This window comes from Bos indicus x Bos taurus, chromosome 10 (genome assembly GCF_003369695.1).
Source record: "Bos indicus x Bos taurus breed Angus x Brahman F1 hybrid chromosome 10, Bos_hybrid_MaternalHap_v2.0, whole genome shotgun sequence".
Classification (NCBI taxonomy): domain Eukaryota; kingdom Metazoa; phylum Chordata; class Mammalia; order Artiodactyla; family Bovidae; genus Bos; species Bos indicus x Bos taurus.
In genome coordinates this window covers 48059517-48076768 of record NC_040085.1, presented here as the reverse complement: position 1 = coordinate 48076768, position 17252 = coordinate 48059517, and the positions used below count along the sequence as shown (strand labels likewise).

The window sequence follows — 17252 nt, the reverse complement described above, 5'->3', positions numbered from 1 at the left end:
AGTGACTAACACTTACTTACTTATGCCAGTATGTACTAGACATTAAAACAAATGGGCATTGCATTGATTATGTAAACATAGGAAAGGCGTTGATTTTCTCACTGTTTTGAAACTCGTGTGTACAGAATTTGCCCTAATAACGCTTGCTAATATCTTCTGCTTTAGAAAAAGGGATCATGCATTTAATAATCTGACAGTTAATTTTTTGATCATAGATTGCTTTTACACAAATGCAAATTAATAAATTTAATGAATGCAATCAAAGTAAGGAAGTATTCACTTACGTTTAACTGAAGCACCTTGTTCTAATACATTTCCCAACCTCTCAGAAGCACCAGCTTTGTTGCAAGCAAGATATCACTGAAGTGACATTCTTATCCAATTACATTTTAAAAATGTTATGTATATTGCAAAACAACAGCAAGTTCTTGGCTAGTCCATATAACAAATAGAATTTTACTGTCACATTGTAAACTACTTACTATGCAGTGTTTGCTCTGTTTCAGGTATACCCAGTCTCTGGATTCCTATAAACTTTACGTATTGGAAAATGAGAATATTTCATTTAAATTCAGTTACAACGTCACTAAAATGGATTTGTCTCAGGTAAGGCCAGTCTAAATTAATGAAAAAAATTAATTTATACACCTTAGATCATTGTTACTCAGGAGCAGGAAGAAGTTTCACGGAAGCAGTGGCACATGAGTTGGATCTTAAAGTTAAAATGCATCACCAGAAAAATGAAATGGGTTTTTAAGGTAGCAGGTAAAAAAAACCTGCACAGACCTAAGCAGAGAAACAAGACAATAAAAGCAAAGATAAGGGTTATGGATAATACAAACTGAAGTAGCCACTTAATATAGTAGTTCCCTATTCCCATCTTGAAGCCACCTGGCAGTAAAAGATGATCAAACTAGGCAAGTCATAGAAAAATAAAATGACAAGAAAAGAATGAAAAACACAAACCCAAGTGTTCTCTGTGCTTAGCTTGTATCTTAAAATCAGACATCAAAGCTGGCAATCATCCTATAAAGCTCTAGGGACCACCCTCCAAGATAACCAATAGTTCTGATGCTTTACCTATAATCGAGCTCAAATTCTAAAAATCACAGATTTCAGAAAGAAAAGGGGTGGTAACTATAGGCATATGTACCATCACTTCCTATTCCCATGCCCTTGGTAAGCATCACTCATCAATCAGACTTGTAGCATCTGCAAGTTCCAGTCAATTTGAATCTAGTGTCACAATGAGTGTAAAGGTATCTTTTGCTATCTGAACCCTTCCTATTCAAATCCAGACCAGGAATGGGTTCGGGTAATTTTTTTTCAAGATAAAGCTATTTGGAGGAGATGGTGTTTCACAGCATATGGACTTTTGCTTTCCCAAATTTCAAAACATAACAGATTGGAATCTGTCACTCTGACCTCTCACTCTCTGAATCAAGAAACCAAATAGCGTGCAAATAGCAAGGAATATATCTGGATGTTTTCTGCTTGTTCTAAGATATAAAACCTCACCTCCCACACATTCTTCTAATACATATAGGAGCTCCTGTAATAGATGCCTGATAGAGGTGCATAATTAGGCAAACCTCACTGTTTTCTATTTCCTCTTACAAATAGGAAGTACACAGTCCACGAAACAGAAAAAAGTAAATGTCTCAAGAAAGAGGAATTAAATCATGTTTTAAAGTTTGTATTCATGTAGGATAAGGTTAAGTGTTAACTATCTTAATCTCAGAGTCAGCAATCAAGTGCATTAAGGCTTATTGTTCCTTGTTTAATATTCTGCTCAAGACAGGAAGAGTCTTCCTCCTATTGGTCCATACTGCTCATCTTTAACCTGAACTCTTAGAACTCTCAAGGAAGCAGATGAGAAAGCAACTAAAAAGACCAAATGCAGAGAGACTGATGGAAAAGGAGGCACTGGACATAGTGGTCTAGTTTGGTCAGAGTATCTTATTGTCTTGTACTTTATAGTACTTATAAAGAACGCTCAGTCACAACTATGAATTAAAATGTCCACCCTTGATGAATAAAGCTGTGAAGCTCAACTCAACATACACAACTTATTTACATAACCAAATTTACAATATAACACTCACCACTGCCTTAAAATATTACTACAGGAAAAAAAGTTCCTATGAGGTGCTTATAAGTATTGAGCACCTCTTTATAAATAAAACAGTCACACAAACAACCTACTAGTACAATCTCTTAACCAACAACTAGTAAACTCCCCAACAACAGGGAGTACTACATAGTCTTACATATTTCTGCATAATCAACAACAGCTCTTAGAATACATTAAATGTAATATATACTCAATAAATATTTGCAGACTGAATCTCATGTAAGAGAAGTCTTGCACAGGTAACAAGTGAATTACACCTTCAGGTAGTCCTCATGGGCTAGCACCCAAGGAAACACCAGCAAGACCTAGTAATTCGTCCAATGAAAATGTTCTGCTGACTGCTGATTAGTTAAATGTTAGTCTTTCTCTGTACTTATGGTATACTTTCTATCGCTGTCAATATTAATTTTGAAACAGAGTCATAGAAATTTAAGCTAAAGGAACTTGCAAGGTCATCTAGTATAAATTTTGCATTTTATCCACAAAGAAACTAAGGGGTCTACTTTTCCCATGCTTTAGCACTTGTCACCTCATTCCCTGGCCTTGAACTGAATAAAAGAGAGGTTTTAGTACACATTATTGCTTAGGTTAACATTACAAGGTTAATATTACAAGTGAATGGGCATTCCTCAAATGCCAGTCTCCAGCACACTACTTTATACACAGCAGGTACTCAGGTGAGCACTTAACACACTGTTCTTGTTCAAATTTAAGTGAACGACAATGCTCATTTTAATTATTTTCATTTGTATAATTTTAGTGTATAACATTTTTCTAATATAAAAAGTGATTTAACCTAAGTTCTTCTTCAAAACATCTTTAACAACAACAAGCCATACTTCTGTCTTTCCTACCACTGTGAAGTTCATTTCCCTCAATAATACCAAAAACTAATAGTGAGACAGAAACCAAATCAGTTCTGCACATTACATCATTCAAGACACCTCTCACTGGGGAGAGCAAATTGGTCAATTATTTATACACACATATATCCATTACCTAAGTTAAATAAGGCCGTAAAGTTGAGGGGCTTGAAACTGCTTAACTTGCTTTCTGAACACAGGGGAAGACAATTACATCAGTTTTAGATTATAGAGGAGAGCAAGGAACTGCCTTCTTTCTGGAACCAGAAACAGTGCTAGGATGCACCATCACAGCTGGCCTCAATATAGACAAGCCAAAAGAACTCTAAATTTTTGGTGTAGGTATGGAAGACAGACAACTCAGGGCAGGTAGCATGTCAAACAACTACTCAAAATATTTAAGAGCCAGATGATTTACTACTGGTCAGTCTCTAATTTTAAAGCAAAATGAAAATCCTAGGCTTATGGTTAAAGTAAACTCTAAAGTCATGAGCTTTATAGTAAATGTTTTCCACTGCAGTTGAAGAAACAATAACTATTTCTTAGAGCTAAAAATTGCCTAAACCAGAACCAAGGACAAAACTAACTACCGAGTTCTTTCACAGGGACAGAAAAGAGGACAAATATGGCACTAAGAAGAAAACTTATGGATCGCCACACTTTGCTGAAAAACTTAGGGACTGCCATACTTTGCTTACTGCAACTAAGAAATAAGTTGCTCAATTTGGGTTTAAATTCTAAATCTAAAATATACCAAATTCAGACCTCTGTATGATTCACACGATTAAATCAAGACAAGTAACTATAGCCACAGTACCACTTCTAGATCTGATAATGAAATCAGAGGAATCCTACAGCTTCCCTGTCACTCAATTTATCTCCTTCCATAAAGTGAGTAGAATAACACATCATATAGGATTCCTTTTGGTTTATAGGTCTTACTTGCAAACAGAGGTATATAAATAAAAATAATAATGGATAATCGGTAATACTTTTAAGAATTCCTGAATTTGTTGGGTAAATACAGTATTAGAACATTTTCTACAATGGAACATCAGACTTTCTTTTGAATTTATAGGTAAAGGTTTGTCATCTATGATACTATCTAATTTCAAATATGTTAATCACTCCCAACCATGCAGGTATGATTATTCTTAAACATAACTAATCACAAACAGGCAGGAGAGATTTCAAATGCAATTTTTCCACAGTAATTTTATTCTATCAGGGTTTCAAGAAAAACTACTGTCTAAAGGGAAAGAAAATCACAGGTTTTTTGGTCTAAAATACAAATTAAAAAAAAAAAACAAAAAAAACTATGAAGACACTGGTAGATAAGAGGAAGGAAAATCTTACTTCGGTACTCTTTTTAGGTAACCAAAGAGGAGTGCAATGTAAGTTATAGTGTACAGTGAGGTTAGATTGTGGCTTTGTTTTAGGTTGCCAGTATGAGTCTTTATTTAGGGAAGAAAAAAAATGCATGCTACTAGCTTACCTTTGTTAATGAGAAGTTTATAACAGAATTATTTTCTATTATTTACAAATTATAAAAATGATTGTATAGCCTATTCAGTATTAAAACATACCTCTGAAAATAACTCTCAAGTGATCTGTGTAAGGGAAGTGACTTGGATCTCTGTCTATGGAGTGGGAATGAGATCAAGAAAGGTGCATGCTCATTACCTTGGACTTAAGCTGAAGGTACCCATAAATATATTATACAAATATTACAACACTAACAAGTTAGTAACTTTATTTTGTAGAACTAGCTTGAAAAACATGTATTTCCAAATCTTAAGAAATATGGCTCCTGATGTTAAATCATTAACAACATGATTTCAACTCTGAATACTCAATATTTTTTCCAAACACTCATTTAATGCTTGAAATAACCATGGACATACTGTTATCTAACAGTATTTTACTTTAATGAACAGAATAGATTAATTATGAACAGATAATAAATAATTCACTGTCTAGCTAAAGGCCTACATTACATACTATGTATCTGTAAAATATGAGGACAAGTTCAGACTTGTTTGTGACATGAAGTCCAATAATTTAGAAACTATGATCAACCTAAATGCAAAGCTCATTTGATAATTATTAAGTACCACACTTCTGTATAATGTAATTTTAAAGTCTCATTAGTGATGATACCAAAGGTTGATATAGGACATAGTCCAAAACTGATCATCTTTCAGAACATTATCAAGTGATAAAATAATTGGTAAAAAGATACTGTTGCTTCAAAAAATGTGAAATGAGATATCTAAATAACCGCAATCTTATCTATTAAGTCATTTTAATTTTATACATATACACATGCACATACTATTTCTTAGGAGGAGATGGGAGTGAAAGAGCTTTCACTTTGTAATGTCTTTATTTTATATAGTCACTTAATGAATAACATACATCCAGTGTTGTGGAGGAGGGGCTATGAGGCTATACATAAATACAGCCACTAACACTGTTTATGATCCACGAATGTTTAAAGTTTTAAATATAAATAAATAATTTTGCAAATAGGATTTCTAAAGCTGAAAATTAAATGCTAGTGTGCCAGTACAATTTTAAAATGAAGTTATAAAAGTGTACATTTGGGGATTAAGGTGTTTGTTGTCATTTTGTTTTTTCAGAGTAAGTACCAAAAACTGAAGTACATTGTACTTTAGAAGTTTTCCTCACATTAAAATCAGCGGTTAAGTTGTAATAGATGTATAAATATAAATTATCAATTAAAGAATAATTAAATCACATGATTTACCAAAAGAGCACTCCACTACATTATTAAACACTTCAGCCTGCGGCCTATACAACTTACTCATACTTTAAAAATATAAGGTGAATGCTCCTTTCCCCTATTGTTCTCACAATAAATCAAAACATAATTATTAATTCAACTTTCAAAATTTGCCTTTCTTAAAATATTTTAGTCCTTTAACTTGGATGTCCCTTACCTGAATGTAAAAACCAAAGTGCTCAATTCAGACTTCAGAGATACTGGTAACATTAAGTTAGGGGGAAGAAACCTGGTTTCTGAAAACCTTGATGATAATCAGGATATTGAGTATCTCTTCCTTTAAATTATAGCTCTAAAAAGGGGGTGAGAGCATCCATTGAAGAATAAACCCTTCTCTCTCTCTCACACACACACATAATCCTATTTATCTGACCTATTCAAATTGCGACAACATGACTATTGTCAATCCTAAAAAATTCTCTTTTAAAAATATTTAAACTTCATTTAAAAATGAAAACTGAAAGCAAGATACTCATCTGCCAAATACTGTGCAGTATCAAACTATTAAAGCCTGCACTGACCTACTTCATATTAGCATCATGACAATATGGATGTGTGCCAAGAAATTAATGAAAATTACTATATAACAAACTTTAATTGTGCATTTAAAAATTGTCAGTTTTTAAATGTGTAAATATTGTACTACAATGCCAGTTGTCTTATGATACACTTATTTTTTAATTGCAATATAAAAAGTAAGGAGATTTGGTATTTCAGTAATCATATTCAATGATGAACATGTAAGATTTCACAAAATCAGAGCTTTTTAAAATACATTTAATTCTATTTTTAATCATCTATTAAAAGCAGTCTTAGACCAAACTCCAAATAATGCTTTCCATTTTAAAAATAGCACTACACTTTTTATAAGTGTATGTTATGAAGTTAATGAAGAATCCTACAAAAATAATGCAAGTTCATGTTTAAAGAATATTTCCAATGGCTCTAACAGAGGATAGACTTAACTCAGTGTATTTAATTATTAAAAGACTGCCACCAGTCTTTCAGAGTTTAATGTTGAAATACTGTAAATTCTTATACAAGAAAGTACAAGAATAGCAAAGGATATTTCATCCAAGGTTTCTAAAAAAAGACACGAAATGGCAACACATTTATTTTAAATTAAAGCATCCTTTAAAATTAGAAAATCACTTTACAGTGTAAACTACCACCTTAAAATGTCCCATACTACAGAAACCCTTTCTTCACAATCAATGCAAAAAGATTAAGGTCCCTGGAAGAGAAATTTAATCTCAGAATAAAGAAGGCAAAAACATCCAGAAACAGCAGCTAAGCCAACTGAAAGAAAGAGACACATTAGGTTTTGTGCTGCATATTAATAGTCTTATGCACAATGTCTGTTTGGTGAAAATTCACAATACACTGCTTCCTCCCAGTATGACTGCAAAAAGGAGTAAACACATTTCACATTTCTCAGTCCCAAATTCATGCTATCATCGTGCAACATGACTTAATTTCGACCCATATTCCTCTTACACATAAGTGAAAAACACAAATGACTTGTTTATCTGCACTTGTAATTGAGGAGGGGGTAAAAGCATTTTCTGGCTCCGGAGCCCAGGGGCTGATGCAAAGTCCCCACACCTCCAGAGGTCCTATAAATACGCACCCGACTTCGGAGACCCACATTCAATGAATGTATCAGCCTCCTCCTCCGCTCCCCAGCCCGCCGCCCCCCACCCTCTTTGCAGCAGAAATGTGCCTGGGCTTTTCTACCCCAGCGATGGAGGATCCTCTTACCAGATGGAGTTCTTGATCCTGTGTTGCAGCGCGCTGGCCTCTGTCCCTGGCAGCCCGGGCACAAGGGCTGGCAGAGCCACCCCCGAGTTGGGGGCGCTGGGGGGAAGCTGCTGATGGGCATCAGGCTGCTGTGGTGGCGGCTGTTGTTGTTCCTCTGCCATCGCTGCTGGAGGGGTGGGAGGGAGGGAGGGAAGATGGGGGCGCGGGGAAGGGTGAGGGAAGAGACGGGGAGGGGTGGACGAAGGGGGAGAGGAACGGGGAGGGGAAGAGGAGGAGGAGGAGGAAGGAAGCTGGATAAGCTAGGCCTTTACCCCAGGGCTCGAGTGAGTCGCTTTCGCCTGCCGCCTGGGGGACATCACCGGGGAGACCGAGCGGCTCCTTACGGCCGGGGCGCTTCACCGCGGGAGAGGCATGGCGGCTCCCCTCAGCCCCCCGCCGCCGCCGCCGCCTCCTCCCGTCAGCGGCCAGGGCTTGGGGGGGGGGGGGATGAGGAGGGGGCGTCTGAAGATGAGGTGGGGTGGGAGCGAGGCTCCCCCAAATCCAAGGAGAACGGTTGCTCAGGGACCCGACGGCCCGGCCTTTCCTTTCTTGCCCGCGGGGCTTTCTACTCCGGGGGCCCCGCGCTGCGGCTGCAGCCCCAGGCTCGGCTCCACGCCACTCCCCACGCCGCCGCCGTCGCCGCCGCTCGCTCCCGGCCCCGCCGCCGTCGCTGCCGCTGCCCTGCCAGCCCCGGAGGCAGCCCAATGCGCGCAGCCGCACTGCGGCCCGGCGCAGACGGCAAAACACCTACCGCTCGGCCGCGGGGGGGGCGTGGACCAGCGTGTGCGGGGTACGGGCGCGGGCAGGAGGGGGCTGGGAGGTGGGGGCGCCCGGGCGCGGAGGGCGAGCGCTGGCCCCGGAACGCGCGCCTCCGGGGCTGAGGAGGCAACTGGCCGAGCTGGTGGAGAGCAGGAAAAACGTGGGGGAGGTGCTGGCGAGAGAAAGAGAACTTGCGTGAGGAGGAGAAACCAAATTTAATATTTGGCGTGGAAATGGGATTTTTTTTTTTTTTTTGCATCCTCCAAGCAAGTAAAGTGAAATCAGTCAACATTACCCCCTCTCCCCTCGACAAGTGAGGATTACTTTCTCCTTGGTGAAAAGAACAGAATTGAATCAGGTAAGAGGATAAGCTGACTTTTCAGAAGCCCCCAAAGAAGAACACCCGTTGGAATTAACCACCCTTTAGGTAATTCAGTCTTAAACGGAAATCGCGAGGCAGGAGCTGGGTTGAGTGCTCCTCCGTCGGGCATTCAAAGCCCTCCAAATCTGGCCCCACTTTAGCTATCCAATCATCGCTGCCTCCATCCCCCTGCAAGAACTCTCGGCTCCAATCAGTGAAGTCTCCATGCCATTCTCAACGCGCAGCAGACTCATTCTTCCTTCGTGCCTTTGCTCCTGCTGTTCCTCTCACCTCCCTCCACACCCCACCCCCTTTGCAGGAACGCCCTCCTTCCTCCTCTATACCGCTCTCCAGCCAACCCAGTCTCCAAGGCGCAGCTCAAGTCGCGGCTTGTCAGGGTCCCTGGCTGCCAAGGCCCCTGCCTGCCTCGGAAAGAAACGCATGTAGTTCTCACAACATGGTGGCTCAGGCTCCATTCACAAGCGCCTTCCTTTTGGATCCAGTTGAACCCCTGAACGTCCTCTCTGCCCCCTGCCCCGCTACTCATCCTTAAGAGCTAGCTTTGCCCACTGAGAGTAAGACTCCCTGCCAGAAACAGGCAGGTCCCCTTTAAGAGCAGAAGAATTGGCTTTTCTAGGTGGGGCTGATCAGGGAGGCCTAAACTGCCTGGTGTAGAAGACTACAGCCAAGGTCTCTGGCACCAGATGGAACAGCTGCTCAGCTCATACTGACCTTTCTCTGGGCCTGTGGGTGTTATGAGCTCTTCAGCTTTAACTTTTCTGACAGTTTCTATCGTGTTTCTACCTGTCAGATTCTCTGGCCACTTTCCTGCCCTGCTTGGACTTTGGGCAGCGAGTCTCTGCCACCTTTTAGACTCCTGGGTGTGGGGAATCTGATTGGCTTGGGTTTCTTGGCCTTTGGAGTTCTCAGTTCCCTGCCTTGGCCTGGAACCGTTTTGCTTTTTGCACCACCGTGCCCCCAGGCCTAACTCACAGAATCCACTCCCAGATTCGCTGAATTCTTACACGTGGTGGGAGCACTGGGACTAGGAAAGAGGAAGGACACCTGTGTGCAAAATAGCTCTTTCATGAGGATTTTAGGCCTGTGGGATTCCTTTGCACTCTGAAGCCCATGGCACTGATTCTAGCACACAACGAGCCCCCCTTTCCATAAGCTAAGGTCACTGTTAGCTTAGCCACTTTTATAAAATTAAGGTCCTATGTAAAGGCAGGCTTTTTTTTTTCCTGTACCAAATTGAAAGACGAGGTGTGCACTAGACAGAAGCTTTGAGGAATAAAAATAGCTAATGCTAATAATGAATGCACACTTTCACTGTGCAAGACCTAGCACTTTCTATACATTACCATCTGCAAACTGTATAACGTAGGTACTATTCTCTCAATTTTACAGATGAACCAGAAGCTTAGTGAGGTTAACTGTCCTAAAGTGACCCAAAGAGTAAATGAGGGAGCCAGGATTTGAATCCTGAAGTCTCATGCCGAAAAAGAGGTTATATCGAAAGACCTTGGATGCCTATATAAGCTCTATATCCATGCAGAAGATGGAGGAAGTAAAAAGACTTTGGGCAAAGTCGCCAAGTCCCCCAGGTTCTAACTTTTTACCTTGCCAAGAGAGAGTGATGATGGCTCCACGTTGCCACACCCTGGGAGGGGGAGACCCTAGGGAGTGAGAGATTCGTCCAAGAAGGGAAATTATCTGAGTCTGCCAAAGTCCTTAAGAAAAGGAAGCTGAGAACCAGGACGCTTTTTAAAATTTCGCTGCCGGGTGTCACACAGGCTGACTTCCCGAGTGCAACTTTTGAGGGTTTTATAGGTTCCATAAAAGAGCATGTCAGCCCACCAGCCACTAGAGGGCACAGCAGAGCTGCAATCCTGGGCTGCCCTCTAGCGGCGGTGCGGACGAAAGGGCGTCGTTGAACCTATGGGGCCTTCAAAGACCCACAGGCGGTTGAAAGAGCCATCTCCAACTCTTAGGTACAGCAAACAATGAGAAGAACGGATTGGCAAATAGTATCAGATTGAAGAGATCTTACTGCTAGAATGGACATCCTTGCTGGAAGGCTGTAAATGGTCACCCTCCACTACTTACTTAAAATCTGGGAGTAGAGTGTGCAGTCTTGTTACCGTTTTCGGACAGGGCAGTCAATATAGTTAATTATACTAGTAGAAACCTTAAAGAAATCTGATGAAGTTACTCAGAATCGTGGGTGAGGACTCAACCCAAACCCAGACACCTTGAGTGAAGGCAGCAGTGTGGCCATGGTGTTTCTGAAATTTTGCCCCCCTCTTGTTAGGAAACTGTACTAAGGCCCCTCAGGGACCCAGAATCAATGTGGTTCATTTCCTCAGACCTTCTGTTTGACTCACTGAGAAGTAATGGAAAACATTATAGTAATCATGAACTTTCAATAGAGCATGCTAGATTCTGAGCTTCTGTTTCTGAACATTGTAAGTCTGTTCTCCCTGTGAAAGTGTACTCCTGTGGAAAATGTTGAGAAACCCTAATGTAGTGGGAAAGAAAGACTCCAGTCTGGGAGTCAGAAAACCTAAAAATTCAAACCCCCTATTTCCATCTTGGTAAAAATGAAAATCATGACCTACCTCACAGGTTGTGAGAAACATGTTAAGGTGATACCTAAACCAGGGTACTGCTATGCACAGAGAAAGATAACCTATAAGGTGGACTGTGAGCACCTCAAAGCCTCATGTTCCATTTATCCTAGTAGTCCTGGGACACAATTCCTTACTCCTGGGTGTTAAGTAAATATTTGTTGAATTCAGTAGTTACCTAACCTTAATTTTCTTAGCCCAGTACGTCATGCCATCTTGCTTTCTTCTGTCTAAATTTTGTGTCATTTATGAAACTAAATTTCTTATATGATAACTGTACATACATTTATTATACCCAATACATAAGAACATCAGACACTGAAAATATAAATAGATAGGTAAGACCTGGTCCCAACTTAAAATAGTTCGAATTCTGGGGAGCAGAGAGACCTATTACTACATATTAGTTACACAAAATGATGAGTATTGTGGAGGAAGGGATTGGTCCTACTCAGGGCAAAAAGGGCTTTTGGAGAAGACCTCTTGGCTAGCATTTGAATGGGGTCTCATCGGGTGAATGATGATGATGAATGACGTTCAACAGGCAGAGCAATAAGGGAAGATGTTTTCAGACCAAGGAGCAGAGCAAACACTGGTGTGAAGCCATGAAAAGACACATGGGATGAGCGCATAATGCAATGTTAGCTTTGTGCTCAGATCCTTAATAGAGTGTGTAGGGGAGGAAAAGGAGGAGATGGAGACACAGCCCATTTTACAAAATGTTATTCTGTGTTATTAGTTACAATTGTTCTGACAAAAGATGAGGCCCAAATAGGCTTCATCATTGGTGAATACTGAATAAATGCTTAAAGTGTACATTTAATTTCCACAAATTCCGGTGATTTACAGTTGTGGAAAAGATAAGATTCTACTCTCTTTTCCTTCTCTCCTTGAAAACAAAGTCTTCCCTCATCATCTTTTCCTTTACCATTACTTTTCTCTGCCTTATTTAGTTGCAAACTTTTCCCTCTAGAGCTGAAAGTAGAATATGTAATCATCTACATGTTATTTAGGGGAACAGGAATGGAAAGCTTTCTACCTCCAAAAAAAATCTTTCACCATATCAGAAAGTGGTGTAACCACTTTCTTTGGGCTAAGCTGTTGTCTTTCAAAATGCATGGAGTCCTAGGGGAGCTGATCTATTAAGTTCCAATGCTGTAATGTAATTGAGTTTTCAGTCTTTTACTAGCTTTAGAGCAAGGGAGGTGTGGGCAATGGGGAGACAGACAACAAAGAGGAAGCAAGATTACAAAAGAGAGAGGTTGGAAAGTTCAAAGCCAAGTGCATATTGGCAAATTTGGTTAAACTTTCTCCATACTGTGCTTACTAATGTTAGTGTGATGTGAAAATGTGAGTTCTCCTGTCAGAGCACAAATATTCCATTATGTCATTAAAACAATGGTTTGTTAAGGCAAAGTAGCCTAACTATTCATGGCCTTACCTGGTGGCTCAGATGATAAAGAATCTGCCTGCAACTCTGGAGACTGGGTTTGATCCCTGGGTTGGGAAGTTCTCCTGGAGAAGGGAAGGGCAACCCATTCCAATATTCTTGCCTGGAAAATCTCATAGAGGATCTTGGTGGGTACAGTCCATGGGTGGCTATTTAAATACTAGGCAAGGCAACAGGGTGTTAACAACCTAGTTATGTTACCCTATCTATACAAGTCATTCTGTCAGGTCCCTTTACTTATCTCTAAGGATTATTGAGATAAAGTTCTCCTAATGTACTTGGCTCTTCAGGTGAAAGGTATTATGAAAATGCATACCAGGTACTGCTTTGATTTCATTTAGAAATTCTCCATTGTTGTTACCATAGACGTGTTTATGTTGTGACCTGAATTCTCTTGATGTGAAAGAAGGTTCAAGTTAATATCATCTGTCTGAATTTTAAAAGAAATGTTTACTTTTACTTGGGGCCAGAAAGGTCCCAAGTAGAAATGTGATATCTTGGAAATTCAGGCCAGCAGCAGCTGTGAACAGAAGCCAGTAAAGTAAAAGCATATTTACCTAACCCTAAAAGTGACGGTGAAAAGACACTGGAGCCAGTCCTTCAACAAGGAGGTCAGCCCTGGTGCAGTTTGAACTGGTGGAGCCTAGTCAGTAATCCACAGACTCATCGTTCTGTGGTTCAAGACACACTTATGTCCTCCTCATATACTAATTATTACACTGAGAAAGATTTTAAAATAATCGGTAAATACAGTATTATTCTAATCTTCAGGAAGTTCATAATCTAATTGGAACACATATCAGCCCACACATATTTTTAAACACTAAGTGAAAATACAGGGGACAAACAAAAAAACAAGTGTGTGACAGGATAATTTATTGAGATGTTAATTGGTTTATGTTCTTATATTTTCCCTCCCCTCTATTCCAAACAGACTTCTAGGGAGTTTGTGTTTCTAGGCAGAAAGAAGTTGACAGGAATTCTCTCTTAGACAACTCCAGGAGGCACTGCTTGCATTGTCATTGAAGCCACCTGGACACAGCTCCTTAGAATGCAACATCGATGGTATCCCTGAAGTTGTGCCCAGTGATTTGCCCTCCAGGTTTCTTGCTCCCAAAAGGATTTTGCCAGGGGATTCAAGAGGTAGAGGCATCTGGGGAGAGAGGGAAAGGAGGAAAGAGAGAGAGGGAAGGAGGGGTTGTGCGTAGGTGGAATTGTTGCAAAAGAAAACATTTCCCAGACTGGAAAAGAGTCCAAGTCAGGGTTTCAGTAGTGAGGATACCAGCCTTGATTCCTTGAAGGAGCCCAAGAGCTAGCCAAACATCAGATAGATGCACGGTGACCCCAATAAGACTGGATCCCCCTGCCACTGCTACTCAGTCCATGAGCAGAGCTGTTGTCTGGCTTGTGGGGACCACACATCCCTAAACAGTGAAGATGTCAAAGTCCATCTTCCCCCATTTTCTGGCTCAACATAGATCTTCCAGACTCTGGTGAATTCCTAGGGAGGAAGGGAGGGAAGCCTGGTAATAACTGGGATTGGATTTCCTTCTACTTAAGCAGAATTAAGGCTGGAATCACTTAAGTCTGAGGTGAATTTGATTTGATTTAAACAAAATAAAAAGCATAACATTTCTTGCACAATCAAATTTGTTCTTACAGATTTATACCTAACTAGCAGTGAATACAACATACAAAACAGTGTTGAGAGAGTAAGGTTAAGAATCACAGTGAACGGCACAACTAACATCTGCTGAGGGAATTAAGAGAAAGAAAAGAGCAAATGGAGCTAAAGCAAAAGGAGGTGACTTTATGGAGGGCTTCTGACAGAGCTAGAGTGTAAGGAAAGGAAAGGAGTTTTTGAAAGTGGGAGACAGAGTGGCGGCAAGTCAGACGGAAAAGCAATGTGAGCATAGCAGGGAAAGGAGAATCACTATGAAGAGATAAACAGGAGACTGGCCTAACTGGAGTGAATGTGTGTGTGTGTCCAACTTTGCGACACCATGGACTGCAGTCCGCCAGGCTCCTCTGTCCATGGAATTCTCCAGGCAAGAACACTGGAGTGGGTTGCCATTTCCTCCTCCAGAGTATCTTCCTTACCCAGGGATCAAACCTGCGTCTCCTACGTTGACAGGTGGGTTCTTTACCACTGAGCCATCAGGGAAGCCTCAGTCAGAGTGAAGAGCTGATGATAAAGGTTGTGCTGAGTATCAGATTTCCAAATGTCTTCTTCCACCCTCACTGAATAAGGCAGGGTTGTATCAGAGAACAACCAGTAGATATATTATAAATTTCTTATAATATTGATTATCATCATATACTTATTATAATATTTATTGTAATTATTTTATTATCGTAATATTTATTGTAATTATTTTATTAGGTAATATAAAGGAATTGACTTTCATGATTGTGGGAGCTAACAGGTTCAGACTCTGTAAGGCAAGCAGCAGGCTAACAGGCCAGAAACTTTTGGGCAGGAACAGGCACTACAGTTTCACAGGTGGGATTTCTTCTTCCTTAGAAAAAATCTTAGTTTTGCTCTTAAGGCCTTTCCCTTGATTAGATGGAGCCCACCTAGAATATCAAGGATAACCTCCTTTCAGCTCAGTTCAGTCACTCAGTTGTGTCCAACTTTTTGCGACCCCCATGAACTGCAGCACACCTGTGCTGTCCATCACCAACTCCCGGAGTCCAACCAAACCCATGGCCATTGAGTCGGTGATGCCATCCAACCATCTCATCCTCTGTCGTCTCCTTCTCCTCTTGCCCTCAATCTTTCCCAGCATAAGGGTCTTTTCCAATGAGTCAGCTCTTCACATCAGGTGGCCAAAGTATTGGCGTTTCAGCTTCAACATCAGTCCTTCCAATGAACACCCAGGCCTGATCTCCTTTAGGATGGACTGGTTGGATCTCCTTGCAGTCCAAGGGACTCTAAAGAGTCTTCTCCAACACCACAGTTCAAAAGCATCCATTCTTTGGCGCTCGTCTTTCTTTATAGTTCAACACTCACATCCGTTCATGACCACTGGAAAAACCATAGCCTTGCCTAGACGGACCTTTGTTGACAAAGTAATGTCTCTGCTTTTAAATATGCTGTCTAGGTTGGTCATAACTTTCCTTCCAAAGTAAAGTAAGCTCCTTTACTTAAAGTCAAATGATTGTAGAGGTTAACCACATGTAACAGAATTCCTTCACAGCAACACCGAGGTTACCTTTTTAATTGAATAACTGGAACATTCGCATAGTCAAGTTGACACTTAAAACTAACAGTCACATTCACTACACTCTTTATGTCATCCCTCATGTATCTGAGAAGACAGAAGTCTTTGAACCTCAGGAAAGATCATTTCCTATGAAGTAGGCCAACCTGTGTTCCTTCCTTGGGTATATTTATTTTCTATGCTTTTTTTGTATATAAATATATGTATTACCAGGAACTTTCTATTTTTCTTTATCCTCTTCCCCTTCCATTATCTGATGTTGTGCCAAGAAAGAATTATGGTTTGATATTAGTATTTTTTAAATCTTTTTGTTTTTCCTATTTATAGTGCCTCTAATGTTATCTGTTAGCATCATTCTCCTGAATTGACCAAGGCCTCAGATTTCTGCCTTCTATAACCCTCTAAGGGGCTCAGTCAATGTAAGCCTCCATCCTTGTGACTTGTAACCCTGGGTCCCTGGCTGGAACAGGGCTAAGCATCCAACATAAGGGCAACCAGTCCCCTGATTGGACAGTGACCTGTGAACTGGCTAAATGTAAGATCTTTGCCCAAGCAAGAGGTTAGTAATTAATTAACAAATTGATTCCTTTCTTGGAGATTATAGGGCTTCCCTGGTGGCTCAGACGGTAAAGCGTCTGCCTACAATGAGGGAGACCCGGTTTGATCCCTGGGTTGGGAAGATCCTCTGGAGAAGGAAATGGCACCCCACTCCAGCACTCCTGCCTGGAAAATCCCATGGATGGAGGAGCGTGGTAGGGTACAGTTCATGGGGTCGAAAAGAGTCAGACACGACTGAGCAACTTCACTTTTTTTTTTTTTTGGAGAATATAAGTATGATTGATTAAGGGAGAAAGTTAGGTAGTTGGTGGTTAACAAAAAAAGTACACAAAAAGACAAGAGAGGCAGACCTCAGATATCATTAGACAATAGCAGCCAGTAGAGACAATAAGTAAGAAGCAACTGTGAGTAGATAAGTCAAAAAGGCTTTCTGAAGATAAGATAATTGCTTAGTCATGGTAAGAGCAACAGGCCCAGGAGTGGATAGAAACCGAGGAGATTTTTATTTTTGGCCATACTGCACAGCACGTGGGATCTTAGTTCCCTGACCAGAGATCAAACCTCACACCCTGAATTGGAAATGTGGAGTCTTAACCACTGGACCACTAGGAAAGTCAAGAAACTAAGGAGATTTTTTGATGGAGCTCCGGAGTAAGGGCACAAATGA

At 40.7% G+C, this 17252-nt stretch overlaps 2 protein-coding genes across 4 annotated transcripts in view; one reads left to right on the top strand and one right to left on the bottom strand.

Moving 5' to 3' along the window:
• The window catches only part of RFX7 (regulatory factor X7), a 140817-nt gene extending 132817 nt beyond the window's left edge, over window positions 1–8000 (bottom strand). The window contains exons 1-2 of one of the 2 annotated variants that reach the window (XM_027553923.1): window positions 7876–8000; window positions 7565–7730 (exon numbers count right to left, since the gene is read on the bottom strand). In XM_027553923.1, coding sequence (XP_027409724.1) covers window positions 7565–7725 — 161 coding nt within the window. In that variant the 5' untranslated portion in view covers window positions 7726–7730; window positions 7876–8000. The remainder of the gene's footprint in view (window positions 1–7564; window positions 7731–7875) is intronic. The other variant, XM_027553922.1, reaches the window with a different exon arrangement.
• Window positions 8001–8623: 623 nt separating this feature from the next.
• TEX9 (testis expressed 9) overlaps window positions 8624–17252 on the top strand; it is a 237724-nt gene continuing 229095 nt past the window's right edge. For both annotated transcript variants that reach the window (XM_027553931.1, XM_027553930.1), the window contains exon 1: window positions 8624–8720. The gene's annotated coding sequence lies outside the window, so the exon portion shown is untranslated. The remainder of the gene's footprint in view (window positions 8721–17252) is intronic.